The 24795-nt window shown below is 24.9% G+C and overlaps 1 protein-coding gene and 2 long non-coding RNA genes across 7 annotated transcripts in view; 2 read left to right on the top strand and 1 right to left on the bottom strand.

The window, feature by feature from the left end:
* The window catches only part of LOC127290318 (ATP-binding cassette sub-family G member 1), a 53041-nt gene extending 43030 nt beyond the window's left edge, over positions 1 to 10011 (top strand). For all 4 annotated transcript variants that reach the window (XM_051318811.1, XM_051318813.1, XM_051318814.1 and 1 more), the window contains 7 exons: positions 1545 to 1783; positions 2756 to 3049; positions 4333 to 4487; positions 5885 to 6053; positions 6165 to 6265; positions 8422 to 8760; positions 9314 to 10011. In XM_051318811.1, coding sequence (XP_051174768.1) covers positions 1545 to 1783; positions 2756 to 3049; positions 4333 to 4487; positions 5885 to 6053; positions 6165 to 6265; positions 8422 to 8760; positions 9314 to 9472 — 1456 coding nt within the window. In that variant the 3' untranslated portion in view covers positions 9473 to 10011. The remainder of the gene's footprint in view (positions 1 to 1544; positions 1784 to 2755; positions 3050 to 4332; positions 4488 to 5884; positions 6054 to 6164; positions 6266 to 8421; positions 8761 to 9313) is intronic.
* LOC127290331 (uncharacterized) overlaps positions 1 to 24795 on the bottom strand; it is a 192293-nt gene that overhangs the window by 104204 nt on the left and 63294 nt on the right. For both annotated transcript variants that reach the window (XR_007844295.1, XR_007844294.1), the window contains exon 3: positions 15886 to 15978. This is a non-coding gene — a long non-coding RNA (uncharacterized LOC127290331). The remainder of the gene's footprint in view (positions 1 to 15885; positions 15979 to 24795) is intronic.
* Positions 20998 to 24091, top strand: LOC127290330 (uncharacterized). The gene is made up of 2 exons (XR_007844293.1): positions 20998 to 21326; positions 23708 to 24091. It is a non-coding gene; the product is annotated as an uncharacterized LOC127290330 (long non-coding RNA).

Below are 24795 nucleotides of genomic sequence, written 5' to 3'. Positions count from 1 at the left end.
TAATTATTATTATATTATTATTATTTTTATTATATATAATATTAAAAATACAAAAAAAAATTAAAATTAATTGTTCAAAAATTTTATCTTCATAACCGTATGATTCAATCGACATTAATTTCTAAAAATGGGATGAGTATTTTGTTGGAAAAATATTCTGACGCATTACACGACCCGTTTGTTCTTTGTCCTGACTTGAAAACATGTAAATTTTAATAAAGTGAATGTAAAAAAAGGTATAATCAAATTCCATTAAAAAAACAAAAGTCGAGAAGGAAAAATAATGTTGAAATTGAGGCATTTTGGATTATTATTGCATTATTAGTATTCTAAACTAGTAGTTCGAGCAAAAATTATGCATTTACAGAATTCTCAAACGTAGTTTTAGAACGTTCTCGTTCGCCAACTTTCTCATTTTATAATGAAATACACACTCGAAACAAAAAATTCACAATTATGTTTATTAAAAAAAAACAAAAAAATGAAACAACTTAAAATTCTTTTATAATTTTAACTAAGCAATATAGTTTACTTTTAATTAAGCCCACAGAAAATAATACTTTCTTATCATTAAATACTGAAAAAACAAAAAAAAATTTCGAAAAATTTTCAAATAAATAAATTTAAAGTCAAAAAATATTTTACAATAAAAAAATTGAATATCAATTAATGTTCATAGGTAACGAGAAACAAATTCTTCAAATTAGAAAAAGCATTTGTCACAAATATTTTTGAAATAATTTAATACAATTATTAATTCAGTATATTTTATTCTATGAATAAGAATTTATTCTTTGAATAAAAATATATTTTTAATTTAAAAATACTTTATAATTTTCAAAGCAGAGTATATATTAAATTTAAGAATTACATTAAAATATTCTAAAATACTAAATATATATTCTCAATTTAAGAATTATTTTTTTTCGTTACAACTTTTACAATAAAAAAAAAGTGAAAATATAAAAAAAACTATTTTAATAGACTTTTAAAAAATTATTGCAAAAATTTACGATCGAGAGACTTAAATTACCTTCTGATTTCCAAGGATAACCAGAGATCGTTTGGTGCAATCAAGCAATCTACTAATCGTTCGTAACATAAAATGCTTTTCCATCCTTGAATGTGCGGTTTCAAAACTACGATTTACTTTTTTTCAATTTCATTTCAAATATTTTTCAATTTATTTTCATATACCTCTTTTCTATTTTTTGAAAATACTTTCCCTATATTATTATTTTTGTTCCCAAAAAAAAAAAAAAAAAAAAATTTAATACCAAAGAAGAAAATTTAAATTTAAAAAAAATAACATTTTAAATATTAACAACCATCTTGAACTTTGTCGCAAACTCATAAATAAAAGTTGTGACATTCTCAAAAAAAAAAAAATAATAATAATAATTCATGGCCATCTTCAGCGGTATTTTTTTTTTTCATTCTAAATTAAAGAAATCGTTATAATCGCAATTTTTTCAAGATAACAAAACACATGCAAAATAGTCATAAACCTTGGATTATAATATTATTTTAATTTCTTTTTTTAGTGGTTTGGATTCATCTTCCTGCTTTCAATGTATCTCGTTATTAAAAACCTTGGCACGTGGGGGACGTACGATTATTTGTACAATTCATCAACCTAGTGCAAGACTTTTTGAAATGTTTGACGCTCTTTATACTTTAGCGGAGGGACAATGTGTTTATCAAGGATGTACATCACAATTGGTTCCATTTTTAAAAAGTCTCAATCTCAATTGTCCAAGCTATCATAATCCAGCATCTTTCAGTAAGTTTTAATTTAATGTCAAAAAAAATATATACATATTTTTTATCTAAAAAAAAAATTTCTTAAAATACTCTTTAGGATTGAAAACAATTATATATTTTACTTTCTAGGATTTATAAATGTCTTTTTTTTTATTTAGAAATGTTACTTTTTTACTCTAGAGTTAAAAACGACTATTTTACTCCCTAGGGTTGAAAAAAGTCATTTTTATCCCTCGGGCTAAAAACAACTATTTTACTCCCTAGGGTTGAAAAAAGTAATTTTTATCCCTCGGGCTAAAAACGACTATTTTACTCCCTAGGATTGAAAAGAAACAAAACGACTTTTTCTACTCCTTAGGGATAAAACCAAAAAACTACTTGCTATGGCAACTGCTCTTTAAGTTTTTAGGGTTGAAAACGAGTATATAAAACCTAGGTTTAAAAAAGGCAATTTTATATTATATAGGTAATAATAATAATAGTAATTATTATTATTATTATTATTATTATTATTATTAAAACTACTTCTTTAATAATTAATAAAGTTAAAGTTGGTTATATTACTTACAAGGGTTAAAAAAAAGACTATTTTACACCCTAGGGTTAAAGAAGGCAATTTTCCTCCTAGGGTCGAATATAAATTGTTTACATTCAAGAATTAAAAACGATTATTTAACACCTAGAGTAAAAAAGGTGAATTTTCTAACCACTAATTTAAAAAAAAATAATTACTAAATTTTTACAAGGTTATGCTAATTTCAGGGATTCAAAAAAAAGACTAATTTACTCCCTAGAATAAAAAAAACGAAAACATTTTCCTCTCTAGAAATTTTCTCTCCTCCTCCTCCTCCTGACAAATTGTTTTAAATTTTTTATAAATTAATAATATTATTGCAAATTTTTGTCACATTTTAACATTATTTATCAATTAATGCAAATTTAGGGAAAAAGTTACATATTAAAGAAAAAAAAAATTTTTTTTTTTCTCCAGTAATTGAAGTGTCTTGTGGAGAATATGGAAACAATATTAAAAATCTTGTGAATGCAATTAAAAATGGAAAACGTGATGTTCGACGTGGCTATTCATTTTCGGATGAAAAAGAAGCACTAAACAATTCATTGGCAGTGTCGGAAATTCCAAAGGATATGGATGTTGGAGCAAAAATCACTGAAATCAAGGACAAGAATGACGCAAATAATATTGAAGACAAGTTTCAGGATAAAAAAACAAATGAGAGTAATGGAGTGATTCCAAACTACGCAACCAATGACATTGCTAAGCAAAGTACGTTATAACTTTTAGAATATATATACATATATGTATAGAAGTTTTTATTTTCTTTAACAAAGTCGTTAATCACAAAAGTGTTTTTTTTTCACGTATATATATATATATATATATATATATGCATTGTACAATTTTTTTTTCTTTTTTAAATATACCACATGTTGGTTTATAATTTTTTTTTTTTTCAACTGACTGTATAATTTTTGAATATATTTCAATTCTATTATCCGTGCGTGTATAATAAAAGTAATTATGGATGTATTACTTTAGAAAACTTCTCGTAAACTTGTAAAAATCTTATTTTCTATTTACAATAATATTATTAATAATAATTGATGCAAGGCATTTTTTTTATAATTTTACGATATATTGGAAGTTTTAATGGAACGCATGATTATATTCTAAAAATCATTAGTTATAGAATTTTCATTTTATGGAATTTCATTTGTCATAATTATTTTTGATATAATTTCCATATAACCGATTTTTCATACTACAGAATTTTTACTTAACCGAAAATTGCCAAAATCGATTGTTTGTTTGGCCATTTGCAATTTCGGACAAATGAAAATTCTATCAATTAGAATTAAATGATTTTTCGGTTAAGTAAAAATTCTGTAATATGAAAAATCGGTTATATATGGAAATTATATCAAATAATAATTCGAACAAATGAAAATTCATCTGAAAGAATAAAATGAAAATTCTATGCAATGAAATTCTACCCAATAAAAATTCTTTAAAATGCCTATTATGTTAAATGAAAATTCGAGCAACTAAAAATTCTAACAAATAAAAATTCGAATAAATAAAAATTTTGCGAAGTTAATTTTCGGTTATATAAAAATTCTGTAATATAGAAAATCGTTTTAATGAAAATTCTGCAAAATACTAATTCGAAAAAATAAAAATTCGACTCAAAAATAACAATATGACAAATGGAATTCCATAAAATGGAAATTCTAATAAATGATTTTTAGAACATAATCATGCGTCGCATTTTAATTTTAATTTTGAAATTTTCAAACAGTAACCAAAGGAAAAACATTAAGTAATTTGTTACAAAAATAAAAACTTAAGTTTCAAATAAATTCATTAAAATCAAAATCTTTTTTAGCATGCCATATATTGGATTCGCCATATTGAATTTTTTAAATTTAACAAAGATGTTTCCCTAGGGTAGAAAGGGATAATTTTACTCCCCGGGGTAAAATGCCCTCGTTAATATGTAAAAATGTACGCGTTATAAAAGGCATTTTATTTTATTTATTTTTTTACAGATGATGTATCGATAAATCTTGATATGGAAAAGAAGGATAATATTAATCTTTTGGATGAGACAATTGTCGTAACACCGGAAAGATATCCAACATCAGAATTTACTCAATTTTGGATTGTTCTTAAGAGGACACTTCTTTTCAGCCGGAGAGATTGGGTAAACTAATTATTAAATTATTAACTAATTATTTCAATTTTAAATAATTAATAACCAATATTAGATAAAAAGAAATTAATTCCCAGCTTAACAGGTATGAAGAACATTTTTTCCTGTCAATATGGGGCATTTTGTTTTTAAAATGTACTACCACTAACAAAAAGAAAAGGTGTTCATTTTGTTGCAAAATTTAATGCCAATTACATGTAATTATCATTTATAAAAAATGTATCTTTTACCTTAGCCTGTAACCGATGTATCATATTTCCTACGATAAAATCTACTGATAACACACGCGATTTAAAAAATTTCGAACACTCCCGAAAACACATTTAAATAATTAAGAAACAAAATACTTTTTCTAAAGATTTAAGCGATCCCGATTTTAAGAATTTCGAACACTTCCGAAAGAAAACACTTACTAAAATGACACAAAAAAAAGCTACGATACTTTTAAAATTGTTTTTGTTCGCGAATTAAAATATTCAAACACTTCCGAAAATATTTACTGTAAATGGGAAAATATGAATTAAAATAAAAGGAAAAATATATTTAAAACAGACAAATTTTGATTTAAAATTACAAAATTTACACTCACGTTGATCACGTCTAAACAGGTCAATACACGAATTGCAACTAATTAAATTATATTTAGGTTTTTCAATTCCCATTGTTATGATCTTTGGTTTACGACACCCTTGTACTTACATGTAAACATACAACTCGGGACGCAGGTATAAAGCCATAAAATCGCTTCGACTTATTTAAAATACTTAGAAATTATAATTTTAAATATTTTTTCAGTTATCTAAATTACTTCAGCTTTTTTAAAATAATAAATTGAATGAATAATTAAATTTTTAATTAATTAAACACTAAATAAGTATTTTAAATCTGTTTTACCGATGTAATCTATCAAAGAGGTCATTCAAGTATTATGTAACCATATTTTCAAGGCTTTTGTACCCTTCCCTAAATAAGCATATTGTAATGGAAAAAAAAATTTTTTGTATGGTCCGTAAGCAACTGAAGAATTCCCTTCCTCTTTAGATGCTTACGTAATACTTGATTGACCCCAAATCGGTTTTATCAGCAGTCGGTAAAACAGTTTTAAATTTATATAAACCGTCAAATTAGTTTTACCAGCAGTCGGTATAGCTGTTTTGTCAGTGGAATTATTGCGTATATAATAATCAATCAACTCTACGATATTAAAACCCGATAAAACAGCTTTGAAATCGTAAAAACTGTTTTTTTCAGCAGTAGGTAAAACAGTTTTTTGAACCCAACATAGTTATTGATTTAATCGATCTAATGTCGTTTTATCAACAGTCGGTAACTCGCACTTGTCCTATTTTTTTGTTATTAAATTAATATTTGAATTATTTAATTTTCAGACTTTGATGTATCTTCGGCTCTTTGCCCATATCCTCGTTGGTTTGTTAATTGGCGCTCTTTACTACGACATTGGAAACGATGGCGCAAAAGTACTCAGTAATCTTGGTTTTCTTTTCTTCAACATGCTCTTTCTGATGTACACTTCAATGACCATCACTATTCTTTCGTGTAAGTATATATATTTAAAAGAATTTCTATTTTCTGTTTCTTAAAAATATTTGTTTATAATTTTTCTTTATTTCTCTTTATTTATTAAAAAATTGTAATTTTTTATTTTAGTTCCCTTGGAAATGCCGGTTTTACTTAAAGAAAATTTCAATCGATGGTACTCATTGAAAGCTTATTATTTAGCGATCACAGTTTCTGATATTCCGTTCCAGGTAAAAAATTCAAAAAATTACTTAGATGCAAATTGTTTGTATTATTTTTCAGTTTAACTATTGTAACAACTTTACACAGTCACACAAAAAAATAAATTTGACTATATGACTTTTGGAGTTGCCAAATCCGAATCCGACGTCCATTTAAACCTATTAGTTCTGGATTTTGACATAACCTCAAAGGACTCTAAATTTGAGCTACTAATCCACCAAAGAAAGGGAGCGTTCAAAAATTACGTAACATTTTTTGGGGGAGGGGGGGTCAAGCACTTTGTTACGGAGAGCAGAAAAAATGGCGCTAATGTATGCAATAACGTGTTAAATGGGGAGGGGGAGGTCAAAATTAATAAAAAAAAAAACGTTACGTAATTTGTGAACGCTCCCAAAGTGTCTTTCTGATCTGGAGGTCTGACAATGTTTACTATATATATGTTTTTGGAGTCCTTGAATCTGGATCCGTAGCCCATTTAAACGTATCAGTTTTAGATTCTTCTATAACCTCAAAAAACGCCATTAAAAACACATTTTTTTGAGGTTATGACAGAATTCTAAAGTGATGGGGTTAAATGTACCATGGACTCAGTTTCAGGGACTCCAAAAACATATAATAATAAACATGGTCAGACCCCCTGATCAGAAAGAAATTGTTATGCTGGATTCGTATCTCAAATTTAGAGTTTTTTGAGGTTATGTCAAAATTCAGAACTAATATGGTTAAATGGGCGTCGGATTCGGATTCAGCGACATCAAAAACATATAGAGCCTGGCTACATCGAAAGCCAACTAGGAGCATTAAATTTAATGCTCAGGCGTATTAAACGAGTAGATTATATTCGCGTCTGCGCAGAATGTTTGTGTACATCTGCGACCATGGTTGGGATAGGGACAGGTTAGAAAAGTTCGGTGGCTGGTCGCCTTTTCTAACCTGTCACTATCGCAACCGTGGTCGCAGATGTACACAAACATTCTGCGCAGACGCGAATATAATCTACTCGTTTAATACGCCTGAGCATCAAATTTAATACTCCTGGTTGGCTCTCGGTGTACACGGAGAAAAAAGAATTGTTGTGGTTACTAAAAATTAAGTCCACACAACAATTTCGGATTGTCAATATAGAACCAGCAGTTCTATTTGTTGTTGGAAAAAAAAAAAATTTTTTAAATGGAATTGTTTGGTGAACAAACAGAATTGTTTGATGAACAAAGAAAATTGTTATGGAACAGTTGAAATAACAAAACTAAATTGTTGAAATCGACAGTACAATTTGTTTTATTAACAAAACTTTGATCCGTCTAATTCAATTTGTTCAGTTTCATCGCCTTCTAAAATAATCGATAGCAGATTTCCATAAGTCATATCACCAGTTTCATTTGCATTAAAATCTGTGGAACATGTAGCTTCTAAATCAAATTCTTTGATCTGAGACCAAAAAATTATTTTTAGTTGAAATTTGTTGGTAAATAATATTTAATATGCATTTTGTATTTTTTAAAGTGAGGTTATGTTCAATAGTAACCGTGTATAACTTATCGATAAACGATGAAATTGTCTCTTCACCCATTCACCAGACTTGCAATAGATTTCTCACTTTAACCGAATTCATTATTTAACAGCACTTTGTCATTTAAAAAAAAACTAATAATAAAAGCAAAAGTGGCACATGTGCCAGAAGCAAACGACGCGACGATCTGCACGCCAGTTTGCGAGAATTCAAGATGACCACGTGACATGGAACAATAAACTTGTCAGCTGAACAAATCCAGATTGTTCCATCAGCAATAGACAGAGAGTTTGCTTCTGCAAATGTACGAAATTGCAAACTGAACAAATCTGACAACAAAAAATTCGTATTGTTGTTAAAACAACATACATTTGTATTGACAACAATCCGAATTTTAATATTAACATTTCGAATTGTAATATCAACAAATCTACTGACAACAATCCAAAAATTGTTTGCACAACAATTCCATTTTTCTCCGTGTAGCCAGGCTCATAGTAAACATAGTCAGACCTTCAGATCAGAACTTTTTTTTGTGTGGCTGTGTAATCAGCAACTCTAAAAATGTTTCAATGGATTAAACAATTAAGCAATTTTGAATTTCTAAATTCTAAATTTTGATTTATTCAAATTTGAAAATGTTTCTTTTTTCAGGCTATCTTCTGCATTATTTATGTGACGATAGTTTATTTCTTAACGAGCCAATTGCCTGAATTATCGAGATTCAGCATGTTCCTATCGGCTTGTCTATTAATTTCATTTGTGGCACAATCTGTGGGTTTAGTTGTTGGCGCTGCAATGAATGTCCAAAATGGCGTTTTTCTTGCACCAGTGATGTCTGTTCCATTTCTTCTATTCTCAGGATTTTTCGTAAGCTTCGATGCAATTCCTGTTTATCTCAGGTGGATCACCTATCTCAGTTATATTCGCTATGGTTTCGAAGGAACTGCTCTAGCCACTTATGCAGATAGAGCAAAATTAAAATGCTACCAGGTAAGAATTTACTTTAAAAAAATTAAAATTTCGTAAATTTTTACTAAAGATACTTTTTTTTTGGTTTGTGAACTTGTCTAAATAAATATATTTTCTCCTACACGGAGAAAAATGGAAAAACGAATAAAGTAACTTTTACTACTTTAAAAGTAAAATTGGACCTGTCCGAAGTTTCTGCGCATCTCTGGCAACTTTTACTCCAAAAATAGTAAAATTGACTATTTCTGTAGTAAATTTTACTGTTTCCGTAGTAATTTTTACTATTTCTGAAGTAAATTTTACTATTTTTGGAGTAAAAGTTGCCAGAGATGCGCAGAAACTTCGGACAGGTCCAATTTTACTTTTAAAGTAGTAAAAGTTACTTTTTCTTTTTTTCCGTGTATCTTTTTAAAATTGTCAAGAAACCGAAAGTATTTTACAAATTGAATCTTAATCTGAAAAACATATCGTTTTCAAAAATGTTGGATTCACTTTAGCATCTTTTAATATTTAAACGTAAAATTAATTTAATTCCATCTCTTTCTAATTTAATAAAAACTTTTTTTCCCCACAGATCTATTGTCATTTCAAAGATCCAAAAACAACACTGGAGAATTTAGATATGTTGGATGCGGATTTCATGCTTGATATTTTAGCTTTGCTGTTAATTTTTGTAGTTTTAAGAATTTCAGCCTATCTATTCCTTCGTTGGAAATTGAGAAGTGCCCGATAATAATTTTTCGCAATCAAAAAAAATTCAAAAAAATAATATTTAAATTATATAATATTGTGAGAATTTTTGCTTTAATTTTTTTTTCTCTTTAGAAATAACGTCTTATAAACGAACGAAAAATACAAATAATGGAAAATTCTCCATGAAAAAAAAAAAAATGGAAAAGAAAAAATTAGCAAAAATATGGTTAAAAAAAAAACAAAACAAAAATGTCACAAAAGATCTCGCCGGAATTATTCCGAATAGATTATTATTATCAAAAAGGGCAAATTTTTTATAAAGGAATTTTTTTTTTATATAAAAATAATACGCTTCGTATCGCAGCGTACTTGTTTTCTTTTGCAGTTTTAATGAAAAAAATATGTTAATTTATTTATCCTTAATTTAGAGAGGAGCATAATTGTTTAACAATGCACTCATTATTCAGGGTAATATAACTTTTTTTTTCTCTTCCCAATTCAATTGACGCACAATTTTTTAATTCTTCGAAAATTATTTTTTATTTCAAAGTTCAATGTTTGAAATTTATAAAAAAAATTTATAAAACGTTATAAAATATTTATAAAACTTTATGCAATAATTACATTTCTAAAATTTTATAAAATATTTATATATAGAAAATATATATATGCCTAATAATATTAAATTTTTTACATCAATTTTATCATTACTATTGTGTTGAATAAAAAAATGACATAAATTTGTCAAAATTATGTTTTATTAATGTTATTAACTTTTTAAATTTGCTTAAAGGACTTTAAAAATGTGCGTAAAAAAAACGTTCTTTCACAATGGGGCCTTAATCGCAGACACTTTGTGCTTTAATAATTATTGTTTTGTAATTCGTCTATCAATGGCTGTGAGTCTAGAAAGATGAAATGGAGACGAAAAATTGTATAACGTAAAAATTTCACAAACTCTTCTATGAGCCCGTTTTTACCGTGTGAAAACAAACGAGAGGTTAAAATTAATCTTCCGAGAGGTTAAAGACAGTAGATATACTTTGCGCTTGCGCAGAATGTTTGTAGCTTCTGCGCAGACGCAGACCTACCTTTAACCTCTCGAAAGATTAAATTTATCCACACGGTGAAAATGAGCTCTATGTAAAAAAAAAAAAAAAAAAAAAATACTAAACAAAGCAGGAGCGAGTTTTTTGTCTTGCCAGAAATAAAATATACGTATTGTAGTTTTGGAGTTAATATGTACTTTTTCTTAACTTTGTAGAAATATTAAAAGATTTTTGAACAATATTTAAATATATAGCATGACAAGATGAGAGGAACAAGATTGCAATAATTATATTTTAAAACAATATTCTATATATATACAATATGAGACGTTTAATTTTATAGTGATTTGCTAAGAGCCTCAATATAACTTGTTAAATAAATAATTATACATAAAGAACAAATAGGGGAAAAAATATTTGTAAAATAGCAATAAAAAAGAAAGACATTACAAGAGAAGAATGAAGAGTTTAAATTAGAATGTAAAAGTAAAGCTTTATATTTATCAGATTATAAGAATTTTAGTGTAAATTGATAAGAAATATTAAAGAAAAAAAAAAAGTTCTTTCTCTTTTTGTAAATTGGTATATACATAATTATGATAATTTTGAGAAATTTATTGTATAAATTGAAAATTATGGATTTTGTAAAAAATTGACGATTAATATAGCGATTTTACTATAAGTTATATAATATTATTGTTAATATTATTATTAATTTTATTATTAATAGTACTAATACTTATTATTAATATTAGTATTATTAATAATAATAATGATAATATAATTAATATAAATATTATTTATAATAGATAATAAATTATATTAATATTATGTGCCTTAAAAAGGAATTTAGAAAATTTATTTTCAGAATCTATATTCTAAATAATAAAACACGCGATTGTGTAACGATCGTTGACAATTTGTGGTAAATTACCTTTTTTTTGTAATGATGATTTAATAATCCGTATATTTTCATTGTCACAAATTATTGTCATATTTAATAATAATTATTATTATTTGTTACGAATAAAATAATTTTACAGAAAATCTCTTGTTTCTTTTGTTTTTTAATGAATTTAAATTATTGATTCAACTCTTGTAGTTAAAAATGTAATTTTTCTGTATTATTTAAAAAAAAGATTGAACAGTAAAAATTAATATTGAATATAATTTAAGAAACACTTGTAAAACTTAATAAATCTCTACACGTTCTACATTAAACTACAAGAGTTAAATTAAAATTTAAAACCCAAGGGGAATCGAACCACAAACATATCACGTAACTCCTTTTACCTAACCTACCTAAGTGATTTAACGACTACGGCTATCGCGCAATCAAGAAAATAAGTGATTATTATTTAAATTTTGCAAATTATGAATTTCTTTGATCAATAACATTTAAATAATAAGCAGGGCCGAATTTACACCTACGGGTGCCCTAAGCACTAAACAGGAGTTACCAAAAAAAAGGGCCCTAAGCACTCAGCTCTTTTGAAATTTAAAATAAAAAATTAGACAACTTCACATCAAAAAGTGACGAAAATTTTATTACAACGTAAAAAAACATTTTTTAAAACAAATGTATTTTGTATACCTTCAATTCAATATATATTTAAATTAACAACACTGTTTTTAAAATGATAAATTAGATCTTAAGGAGATGCGAAAAAAGTTCAAATTATTGAGAGTTTTATTTATCAAATATTTTAATTATCAAGTAAATGTCAGGAAAAATTCAAATTAAGGGGGAAACCACATTACTACGCTGTTTTTTTAGCCGTTTTTAGGGATTTTTTTCAAAAGGGATAAAATTTTTTAAATGAAACGCAAGAATGACATTATGTTGCACATATATTTATCTGTGTCTGACAATATTTTTTTTTTTGCATTTTTATTAAAAACATTCCAAGTTAGGAGCCATAACCCCTGGAGCTGTGCTGTCTGAGTTTATGATTGCTGTGCAAGGTGGAGTCCACAAATTTGATCCAAAAGCAAAAAATGAAGGTTATTCACATTTTATACAAATTTTATTATTAATTGAACTAACTTTTAAGTGAAAATATTGAAAATTGAAAAATTGACACTACTTTTAAGTTAATGTTTGAGTTCCCACTTGGAAAGATTCCCCGGAAAGTGCCCCCTGGAGGTTCTATCAGAATTCCGCCGGAACTTCCAAAGTAATTCCGTCGAAATTCCATCGGAGTTCCAAAGAATTTTCGATGGGATTCCGACGGAGTTCCGACGGAATTAGGACTCTAAAAATTTTGAAAAAAATTGAACGTAATTCCGTCGGAATCCTATTGGAAATTCTTTAGAACTCCGATGGAATCCCGACGGAATTACGTTGGAAGTTCCGGCGGAATTCTGATAGAACCTCCAAGGGGCACTTTCCGGGGAATCTTTCCAAGTGGGTTTTGGCATATTTTTTGCGTCTTTGAGATTAAAAAAGGTATTAAATTTTTTTTCTTTCTAACGTTTAGTTCACTTAATAATAAATTTAATAACGAACAATTTGCAAATTTTCTTTTTTGAAATCGGTCAATAACATTTTGAGCTATCCTGCACAGCAATTTCAAAAATCCTGTTTCGAGAAAAACGCATTTGAAAAAAGTATCGAAAATTTAAAAATAATTATAAGAAAAAAACCATTTAAAGTGCTTACACTTTAATCTGCTATTCCCGCACCATACATTAGTCCTTCCTCTTCTTCATAAGTCAAATCATAAATTCACAAATGGACTTCCTCAGCGACGCCGTTACCAACCTGCTTCGCTACTCGGAGCAAGCTTCATTCATTGCCTGTAGCACAGAGAGGACACCGAATTCCGCTGTAAAAACTTTTTCAACATAATTTTGAATACATAAGCTGACTATTTATGCAAAAAAAAAATAATTTGATTTTTTGAACCTCGTAATGTGGTTTCCCCCTTTTAACAAGAGATTCATTTTTCATTAGTTTTGTTCGGAAAGTTATGTTATTTATTCCAAAGAAATTCGTAATTTTTTTTTTTAGTGCACCCCAATGTTTTTGCATTTTTTTTAATTCATTAATTTTTAAAGTTGAAAACTGTTTTATCGACATCGTGTGATTTTTTTCATAGGTGTTGATATTCACCTCGCTTGTTAGTTAACCTATAATATAAATAGTTTACCAATGTCTAATTATTATTAATTCACGTCTATTGTTAATAATTAGACATTTGTATACTTATAGGTTAACTAACAAGTGAATATCGACAATTGTGAAAAAAATCACATGATGTCGATAAAACAGTTTTCAACTTTAAAATTAATGAATTAAAAAAGATGCGAAAATATTGGTGGTATGTACTAAAACAAAACAAAAATTACAGATTTCTTTATAATAAATAACATAAGCTTCCGAACATTATTAACTTGTGAAAAATGAATCTCTTGTTAATTTCAATTTTTCCTAAGCTTCACTCAATAATTAAAACATTCGATAAATAAAACTCTCAATAATTTGAACTATTTTTGCATCCCCTTAATAGATTCAATTTATCGAGAGACGACTTTATTTGACAAAAATTAATTTTTAAAATACTTTCTTATATAGTTTTTTGAATTTAAATGTAATTGATCAAAGAAATTCAAAATTTTCAAAATTTAAATAATAAAAATTACTTTTCTTTAAAAAAGCACTGTGAATATTTACGTTTTGGGTCCTTAAATTTTTGTAGTTGTACAGTACGATTCAAGTTTCAAGTTTATAAAAACATATACCCTCATAACAAAAGGATATCCATAGGATATCCATATCAATGGTCGATATCCTAGAATGGTCCCCAGGATATCTTGGGATATCCATAGGATATCCCTAGGATATCCAAACTGCCGGTCTGTGGGACATCAACAGGACATCCATAGGATATCCACAGGATATCCCTAAGACATCCACAAAATATCTATTGGATATTATATCGCAGGATATCCATGGGATATCCTCAGGATGTCCGTGGGATATTCTCAGGATATTCACGGAATATTTAATATCTCAACATATATTTTTAAAGGTTAAAATTGTTAAGCTAATATAATGAATAATAATATAATAAAAACAAAAATCTTATGAGCTTCTAATTTATTTTAAATGAAGATTTGAAACGCATTTTTCAAAGTTTTTAAATAAACTCATGCACTTAATGTATAATTAATATTAATAGTTATTCGTTATTTGCGGGGAAGAATTTATATTTGTTTAAAGCCAATTTATTTTCTGACAATATTAAGCATATGAATAAAGGAATGAATCACGAATGAGAAAAAAATTAGTTAATAATTTTTCAAATTAATCAACTTTCTCGAAAAACAAGTTGCATTTTATTTTATTTATATAAAATTTAATTCACAGAATATTCTCACTTGTAGTCTCATAATGACTTTAAAAACAGTATCCTGAGAATATCTTCTTGACATCCAGAAGATATACTGAGAATATCCTGAAAATATCTGTGGGATATCCTGACGATATCTATGGGATATCTGGAGGACATTTATGAAAGTCTATAAAGATATCCACAAGATATCCTGTGGATATCCTCAGATATCCATGGGATATCCAAAGGATATCCAAACCACCGATTTTTTTGGATATCCTTAAGAGATCCTTTTGATATCCATAGGACATCCCTAGGATATCTGCGGGATATTATCAATATATCCCAAGATATCTTTTGTTATTAGGGATAGTATTTAAATAATCATTTTTGAGATGAAAAGGTCTAATACAGTTATGATGTAATAAATTTTCATCTTTATTATTATTAAAATCATCATAATCGTATTAGGCCTTATCACATTTCAAAATTATTATATATTAACAGTTTCAATAAAAATAAAAAATTTCAATACTTTCAACTAATTTTTATGTTTTTGTTTTTTATATGCCTCAAGTTCTGAACGCTCAAATGAACGAAATCATTTTCTCGGTCTATAAATAATAATAATAATTATAAATAAATAAATAATTTAAAAATTACTACAGCAAAGAAGAATAAAAAAAGTGTTTTAAACATTCAATAAATTATTTATTTTTGAATACAGAATATTTTATAAAAAAAAAATTAAAAAAATGTACCTAATAAAATTTTTTCTTCATTTTAACGTTCAGAAAAGTTCAGGCGCATATTTTTTTTTTTTTTTTTGAAAATTCATCTCGTAATGAAAAACGATTTTCCTTAAAGCTCAATAAATACCGATTCTATCAGTACATGAGAGTAATTGTCGAAGGAAAGAAGAAAAAAAATTTTTAAATATAAACCTGTTTTCAAAGTACAGGGGTCTGTAAACTAAATCGCACTCAACTGCAGAAGTTAACAAAGTCTAATTTTAGACGTTTCGCCTATAGCAGAATTACTATACATATATATATATTGCGACGTACCTTTATACCTATCCTCGTATAGTGTTCAGGATCAATGTTAAAGTGGTTGCCACAGGTCCGGTCGAGTTAGGTCTCAAACGCATATTGATGACACTGGAAAGAAAAAATAAAAAAAATCATTTATATACTTACAAACTCGTCCCTTTTTTTATAGCTTTTAGATTGCTACAATATATTGTGTTCTCTAAATAATTTAATGGTCCTCAAAAAAAAAAATTGCATTCCAACAACAAAATGCGCTTTTATGATTAGGTTGGTATTTTTTATATCAAAATTTTAACCCATTTAATCTTAAATGTTTTTTTTTTTTAAAAAAAAAGATTTTTCGAATTGAAATTGATTTTTTAAAAAAATACTCAGAATGGCAAAAATTGCAATGTTTACAAAAATTTTTAAAGTCTATTTATATTAAGTTAACAAATTTCCATTAGCGAAATTTCTAATTTTTGTTAGAATTTTTATTTGTTTGAATTATTTTTTGACAGAATTTTCATTAAACCAATTTTCTAAATTATTATACAGAATTTTTTGTATCCGAACATTTACTTCAAAGAATTTATATTTCTTCGAATTTTCATTTAACAAAATTGCCATTTAAATTAATTTTTATTCATCAGAATTTTATTACATAGAATTTTCTTTTCGACAAATTTTCATTTCTTCTAAAAATTATTTAACATAATTTCTATTGAACTAATTTTTCATATTATAAAATTTTTATTTAAATCAATTTTTATATTTAAACGAATTTTCATTTATTCAAATAAAACATTCGGCAGAAACATTTTGTCGCGAATTTTCATAATTAAATAATAAAAATTTTCTGATTAATTTCTGATTGATTAATTTTAAAACTCGCACCCAAAAGCTTATAACGGAAATATTAATTTGAACAAATGGAAATTCGTTTTAAAGAAAATTGTATGTGAAAAAATTCTCCCTAATAAAAATTCATTTAAATGACTATTACTCTCTAAATCTGAATTAGTAAAAATGTTTACTAACTTAAATTAGTGACTCACTTTTTGCTTCTGAATTAGTAAAATTTTACTAATTATTAGTAACTTTTACTAACAATTAGTAAAATTTAACTAATTCTAAAGCAAAAAGTGAGTCACTAATTAAAATTAGTAAACATTTTTACTAATTCAGATTTAGAGAGTATATATTAAATTAATAATATAGTAATTGTTGTTGTAAGTTATTTTTATTACTATTCAAATACATAACAAATAATAATAAAAAAAAAAATTTTTTGTCAAATAAAGGCTAAAAGAAAAAGTATAAAAATTTCATTTATTAATTTAACATTTAACTCTTTGATTTATTCTATTTAAATAATAGAGATAAAACATGAAAAAATCGCTGTCAACAATACATAAGTGTAAAATTATACTTAAATAGAGATAACTTTCATGCGGACATCTACATATATAATTAAATTACAGTATCATCTATATTATATGTAGTTATTTTGTTGTCAACGTTTGAGCACAATAAGCTATTATTTAGAAATGAATGTTATTAAAAAAAAAAAAAAATTGAAGAAAAAAGAGTGGATTAAGTCACGTCACTTGCGAACTTGACTTAAAATTATTACAGCATAGTAAATGACACAATCATCAACTACTCATTAGACATGTCTGCTGATTCTTTTGTTTATTATAATTATTATTATTTATCATTATTATTATTATTATTATTATTTTTGTTATTCTTATTATTCTTTTTTATTATTATTATTATTATTATTATATATTCTCTATGTTAATCCTAGGGGAAAAAATAGCCATTTTCAACCCTAAATAGTAAACTGATCTTTTTTTAGGGTTCATGGAGAAAAATATGGAAGGAAAATATTTGTATCAAATTTCTTTTAACATCGATTGAATAAAACTTGATGTATTAATAAATAGAATATGTTAAATGTTTTTTAAGAAAAATTAAAAAAAAAAAAAAAAATTTTAATACATAATGCGACATATTAAGATTTTATTGGAATCTCTTCTTTATATTCAATTATGAGAAAAGATGACAATTTTTTTTTCCCTCTTGATATTATATAATTATTTTCCGACTTTTTTCTGAACAAAATTTAATGATTCCACACAAGGAAACATAAAGTGATGAGAAATTTTTTAATATATGTATAAAATAATAAATTGTTATAAAAATAGTAAATAATTATAAAATAATAAATTGTTGTGAAATAATAATAATAATAATTATTATTATTATTTTTATTGTTATATACAAAAAAATTAACAATAATTGTTATAGAAATAATAAAAATAAATATTCAATATTTGTAAAATTACGCATAAAAAATTACATAGTTCTTTGTCCTTCCGTTAATGTAAATGCAATGAATACTTAATTTAAACGATAGTTTCACTTTTGGTATTAATAAAATTGTCACCTTAAACACGCGCGATTGCTTCTATATACTATATATACGAAATGTTTTGCGTGTATAGCATAGCAAATCATTTCGGGTATTAACCACAACTTAACACTAATTTTTTTTTTTATTATTATTATTATTTCAAAGAATTCTCCTAATATTTACGCAGAAAAAGCAACCCTGTTGGGGCTATTATACTCAGCAAAGTTAGTTTATTTATAAAATAACCTCAATATTATTTTATACAACTTTAGCTATACGAAATATTTTCTGCAGATAATCTAGATTACGATAAAAAAAAAAATAGAAAATCGAAAAAAAAATAATTTTTATAACAATTTTTTACCAAATTTGAAAGTTAAACATTGAAATTTTACTAAAAATCTGTATTTATTAAAAAAGCTAAATTTTTTTGGTTAAGTAAACAACTCAACATAATTTCTAACAAGCTTTTTAAATTATTTTAGAAAAAAAATTTACAAAATTAACTTGAAAAACATATAAATATTAATGAAAGTTACTTTTTTGAGGTTATGTTGTGTAAAACCTTATAATTTACATATTTCTGTTTTTTTTAACACAAAAGGATGTCAAAAATGTATACAAAAGATGCACTATACACTTATTTAGCTTCTACAAAAAAAAATTGTCGAAAAATAATTAATTTTAAGATATAAGTATATAATTACCCAGAGAATCTTGGACCGAATCCATGTCAAATCATGCAGGCAGTCCGATGATATATTGCGAATTAATTGCAGAATGAAGTATGTTATTCTACTTGAAAAATAAAGAAATACGTGTTTTTTTATATTTTGATTCGATTTTGTGTGTAGTTTTTACGACTTTTTAAAGATTTTTTCAAGAAAATTAATTTTTTTGCATTTTTCGCTTAAAAAAAAGCATAACTTTCGTAATTTTTAACCTTTTTTGTTGCTCCTGGGCTTATTTTTTTCATTTTTTTACTCTTTTAAAAAAAATTGCTCCGAATGAAAAATATTAAAAAACAAGGATAAAAATGAAATTTTTCGAAAAAAATTTTTTCTCAAAAATGCCACCTTTTTTTCGCCCAAATTTTCAGGATTTATTGGTACACATGTGTACTACATACCATAAAAATTTCACTTGGTATTTTTTTGTTTCTTAGGAGAAAAAAAATATTTTCATTTTTTTGATTAAAAACTCTAAAAATAATCAAATTTAAAAGGTTTCTAACTGCTCCTTGATTCATTTTTTTTACTTTTCAACATTATTTTCGAAAATTGCGCAAAAAATAAAGAATGTTAATAATTTGCAAAAAAAATAACTTTGTTTTAGAAAAAAACGAAAAAAAAGATTTCAAAAAATTTTTTTTTTTCAAAATTGCTTTTTAGATTTTTTATGTATTGATCAATTCTAAAAGCAATATTTAGAAAAAAAAGTAGTTTTATAGAACCCGAAAAAAAAACAAACAAAAAATGTACGTATAAAAAAAATATTTTTGAAACCTATTTTTTTTTGTACTTTTCTCTTAAAATACGCAATAAAAAGTTAGCACATCACGTGTACATCATCATAACTAAATTGACAACACTTACTTGCAATCGAAATATTAAAAAAAAAACTCTTCGAAATGCACTATAAAGTTTGCGAAGTGCAAAAAAATTTTTTTGTACACATTCATGACTTTATGAAATTTTTTTTTTCTATTAAATTTTCTATTAAAACCATCATACAATATTTACACCAAGTGTCAAATTTAAATATTTAAATATGAATATTTAATTAATTAAAAACTAGCGCTGAGTATAATAGCCCCTGGGTGTGTAGAATAGCCCCCGATGGCGATAATCAAATTTGCATTACTAAATTTACATTATATTATGGCGTCAAATTTTAAATTATCAAATTTTTATTTAGCAAAACTATATAAAGCAGATTTTTTAGTACATTGAATTTCAAATTAATACAACCTCAACTTTAACGAAATCCATGTCAAGAAAAATTGTATAAAGAAAAAATTTTTTTAACCAGAATTGTTATTTTAGTAAATTTCGATTTAACAAAATATTTACTTAACAGTCATTGAATAAATCCATACAATTAACAGAATTTCTATTTAACAAACTTCTTAATTAAACAAAGTTTTTATTAAAGACAATTTTAATTTCAACTAATTCTTATTTAACAGAATTCTCATTTAAAGAAAAATTCTACTTCTTTCTTTTTTTTGTCAACTTTTCCAGACACAAATTTCGCCAAACTGAAACTATATTAATTTAAAATTTTAAAAACTATAAGAAAATTATAAGAGTTCTGCTAAATAGAAATTAAATCGAATTTTAGTTAAACGTAAATTGAAAATTTTGCTTAATATAAAATTCACTTTATACAATTTTGCTAAATAGAAACTTGATAATTTACATAGTATTATAATAGTAGAAACAAATGCATTTATTTACATGTTAAAATTGCGTCTTACAATATTTATAAACAAGAGGAAAAATAATTTAATCTCGAATAAAATTATTTTTTATCAAAAAAAAAAAAAAAATAGTTTGTTTCTAAACATAAAGAAAGTTTTACATATTTATATCTAAAAAAGATATAAAGTATTAGAAATTTTATCTAAATGATGAATTTTTTTTTTCGGCTACAAAGACGACTTTCATTTTATTAAATTACATATTAAGTTTTTCTAACCTCTAATAAAAAAATAAAGTGCAAACGATTAGATATGTAATTGACCTTAAAAAATTTTAATCCTCTCTTTTCCTTATAATCAGTGAAAACAGATTTTTCTCATTAACAATTTTCCTGGTACACACATAATTTATCGATATTATAAATGACACAAAATAAACATAGATTAAAATAATGGAAAATTGGCCATTAATGTTAATAATATGATAATAATCTTTTTCTTTTTTTTTTTTAATTCGCAATATTTCCTCAAGACAACAGGAATTTTTTACGTTTTGTAAGTATATAAACCCCTAGCATTTTCTAAAATTTACTCAATTCTCTTTCAGTTCTCTTGAGCGATTATTGAACTCTTGTAAGTAACATTGTCATTGTAAAAAAAATATATTTATCTATTTAATTTTTTTAGGGGCCATATTTAAATTACGTAACGCTTTTTTTTGGGAAATTTGAATCCCCTCCGCAATGAAACGTTACGTAATTAAAGTATGTCCCCTTATCCTCATAAGAAAAAAAAATATTTCTTTGGTAATAAATGTATTTTTTTTTGTTATTTTACATAAATATTTTTACTCATAAAATATATATGAGAATTCGACCCCTGAATCATCTGTGAAATTAAAACATCACTTTGACTTTTTTTTTTTTTTTTTTTTTTTTTTTTTAAGAAACTTTAGCATTACAAAAAATTTTTTTCAACTAAATGTAAAAGTTGTTTTTTTCGAAAAATTTATAATCACTTTTTATTACTTTTACACGCGAATGTTATAACATTTGTGAACTTTTAGTTCTGAGAATTGAAGAAAATTTTCATTAATTTGTAATTTTAATTTAAAAACTAGACATTGTATTAAATCATTAATTGTAATTATTCATTAAGACATTAATGTCAAGAAATCAATGAATGCAAAGTCGTAAATAAAAACAATGTTACCAATTTATTAGAATTTTGCAATTTTAATTTAATAATTAATTTTTTTATTTGAATTTTATATTTATTGATATACTCAAAAAAAAAATTTTCTTTGATTCAAAGAAGTATTTTTTTACATAGAATCAACGAAATGTTTTCTTTAATTTCAAGAAAATTTATTTAATTTAAAGAAAAAATTCTTTTTCTTCTAAATAAAATTTGAAATTGAAAAAAAATTTTTTAAATTAAGAAATTTTTTTTAAATCAAATAAATTTGTTTTAAATTAAAGAAAACTTTTCTTTGATCCAAATAAATACTTTTTTAATTCAAAGTAACATTTTACTCGGTGTCATTCTAATATTTACATTAAATAAATAATTTTAGAATTGATTTTAATTTTTATTTATTTTTCTATACATTTTGTACACATTCCAATATAAAATGTAGATAAAAATTTGAATATAACTTTAATTAAATTGTAACATTATCTATTTAATTTAAATATTAGAATTATGAATATATATTAAATTTAAATAAAAATATTAAATTTCTTTTGCTTTACAATGTATGATGATGAGAACAGGATTTTTATTTTTAAATTTAAAACTCTAAAGATATTAAATAATTTAATTTGTTCGCGATACTATGTATATAGAAAAATTTACACAAACAGACTTTAAATCTCGTTTGCGTATCAAATTATAATACTATGCAGAAAAAATCTTATAAATTTAAATTTCTATTTATAAAATTGATTTTTAATAACAGAAATATATTTATTCATTGAAATCAAAGATAACGTTTAAGATCAACAATTTTTAAAGAAATATTTTTTTTAAATTAAAAATTCTTCAAATTTTCGTCTGAAAAATATTTTTTTGTCAAAAAATGATAAAAAATATTTTTTTACATAAAAAATTTTATAATTTTCCTTTTGAAAAAATAGTTTTCTAATCGTTAATCATAAACAATGTGAACTTCAGCATTGTGAATTTGGGACGCATATGATTATGTTCTAAAAATCATTAGTTAGAATTTTCATTTTATGAAATTTCATTTATCATAATTATTTTTAAGCCGAATTTTTATTTGTTCGAATTAGTATTTTGCAGAATTTTCATCAAAACGATTTTTCATATTACAGAATTTTTACTTAACCGAAATGTCATTTAACAGAATTTCTAATTGATAGAATTTTTTATTTGTCCGAAATTTGCAAATGTCCGAACAAACAATCGATTTTGGCGCGATTTTTAAAATCAACCAATCACAATTTTATGGATAATTTTTGATTGGTTGATTTTAAAAATTGCGCAAAAAATCGATTGTTTGTTCGGCCATTTGTAATTTGGGACGAATGAAAATTTCTATCAATTATAAATTCTGTTAAATGATTTTTCGGTTAAGTAAAAATTCTGAAGTATGAAAAATCGATTATACAGAAATTATATCAAATAATAATTCGAACAAATGAAAATTCATCTGAAAGAATAAAATGAAAATTCTATGCAATGAAATTTTACCCAATAAAAATTCTTTAAAATGCCTATTATGTTAAATGAAAATTCGAGCAAATAAAAATTCTGTGAATTGAATTTTCGATTATATAAAAATTCTGTAATATAGAAAATCGCTTTGATGAAAATTCTGCAAAATACTAATTCGAAAAAATAAAAATTCGGCTCAAAAATAATTATACATGACAAATGAAATTCCATAAAATGAAAATTCTATAACTAATGATTTTTAGAACATAATCATGCGTCCCAGGAATTTTAACATAAGAATTCATATAACTAAAAAAAAAATTTTTTTTTTTCAGAAACAAAAATCAAAATGGCCAGTTTTCAATTTTGCGGACTATTGGCAATGTTAATTGCTACAATTATTATGTTACTTGCCCCTAATGCATTGGCGAAAATTGCCAATGGACAAAATTGTCAACCTGATGGAAGTATGGGCATATGTGAATCAAACTATTGTCATAAAGAAGTAGGCTGGGGTATAGGACACTGCAGATAAACAAAATATTATGCCAATGATTGCCAAATTAAAAAAAAAAATTATAAAATTAAAATTTTTTAACTATGTTGATTTCTTTATATTCAGAATTTATTTGCATTTAATTATAAAAATTTCATAAAGAGAAACTTGTGCAAAAAAATTAATTTATCATATCTGAAATAAAACTTTTTTTGCTTTTAAATAAACAAAAATTCTCATTATTCTAAAAAAGATATACCTCATAAAAATATAAATATAATATAAACGCGTGAATTATTTAAAAGGATGTTTATAATATTGTAAACTTGAATAATTGCAAACGAGTTTGCAAATAACCATCTCGTCCTAATCGAATACCGACAAGTCTAATACTTATATAGTCTCATAAAAATTATAAAGCATAGCTCTCAATTACGCTCGAGGGATACGTGTATTAAATATTAACAAGTTGAATGTGCTTTAATTTTTGCTTCTTTAAAAAAAAAATCATTTTTATAATTCCTAATAGTATATAAACTAAGATTTTTTTAGATTTCAATATACTGTTGCAAAAAAAAGTGTTCAAAATTATATATTAAAATTAAAATTATTATTTATAATATAAAATAACTTAAAAATTTCATTTTTAATCGTAGAGAGATATTTTTAATCGCAAAAATATAAACATAAAAAAAGAATGTATGACAAAAATGAATTTTTTTAATTTATGTAAATTAATAATAATAAAAAAAAAAAAAAAAGAAATTATATATTTCTATAATTAAGTACTCTTACTTGAACATTGCGATCTGGTTCAGTAAATTTCAATTTTCGTTTTCTTTAAAACCAGTTTTAGTTAAATAAAACCAGAACTGATCCAACAATTCCTTCGAGGGTTTACCGTGGCAACAACTTGCAACGGCAATG

The sequence above is a fragment of the Leptopilina boulardi genome, unplaced genomic scaffold, assembly GCF_019393585.1.
Source record: "Leptopilina boulardi isolate dan_hultmark-lab unplaced genomic scaffold, ZJU_Lbou_2.1 LbouV2_59, whole genome shotgun sequence".
Lineage (NCBI taxonomy): Eukaryota > Metazoa > Arthropoda > Insecta > Hymenoptera > Figitidae > Leptopilina > Leptopilina boulardi.
Note: the sequence above shows the minus strand (reverse complement) of the source record. Positions and strands in the feature narration are given on the sequence as shown.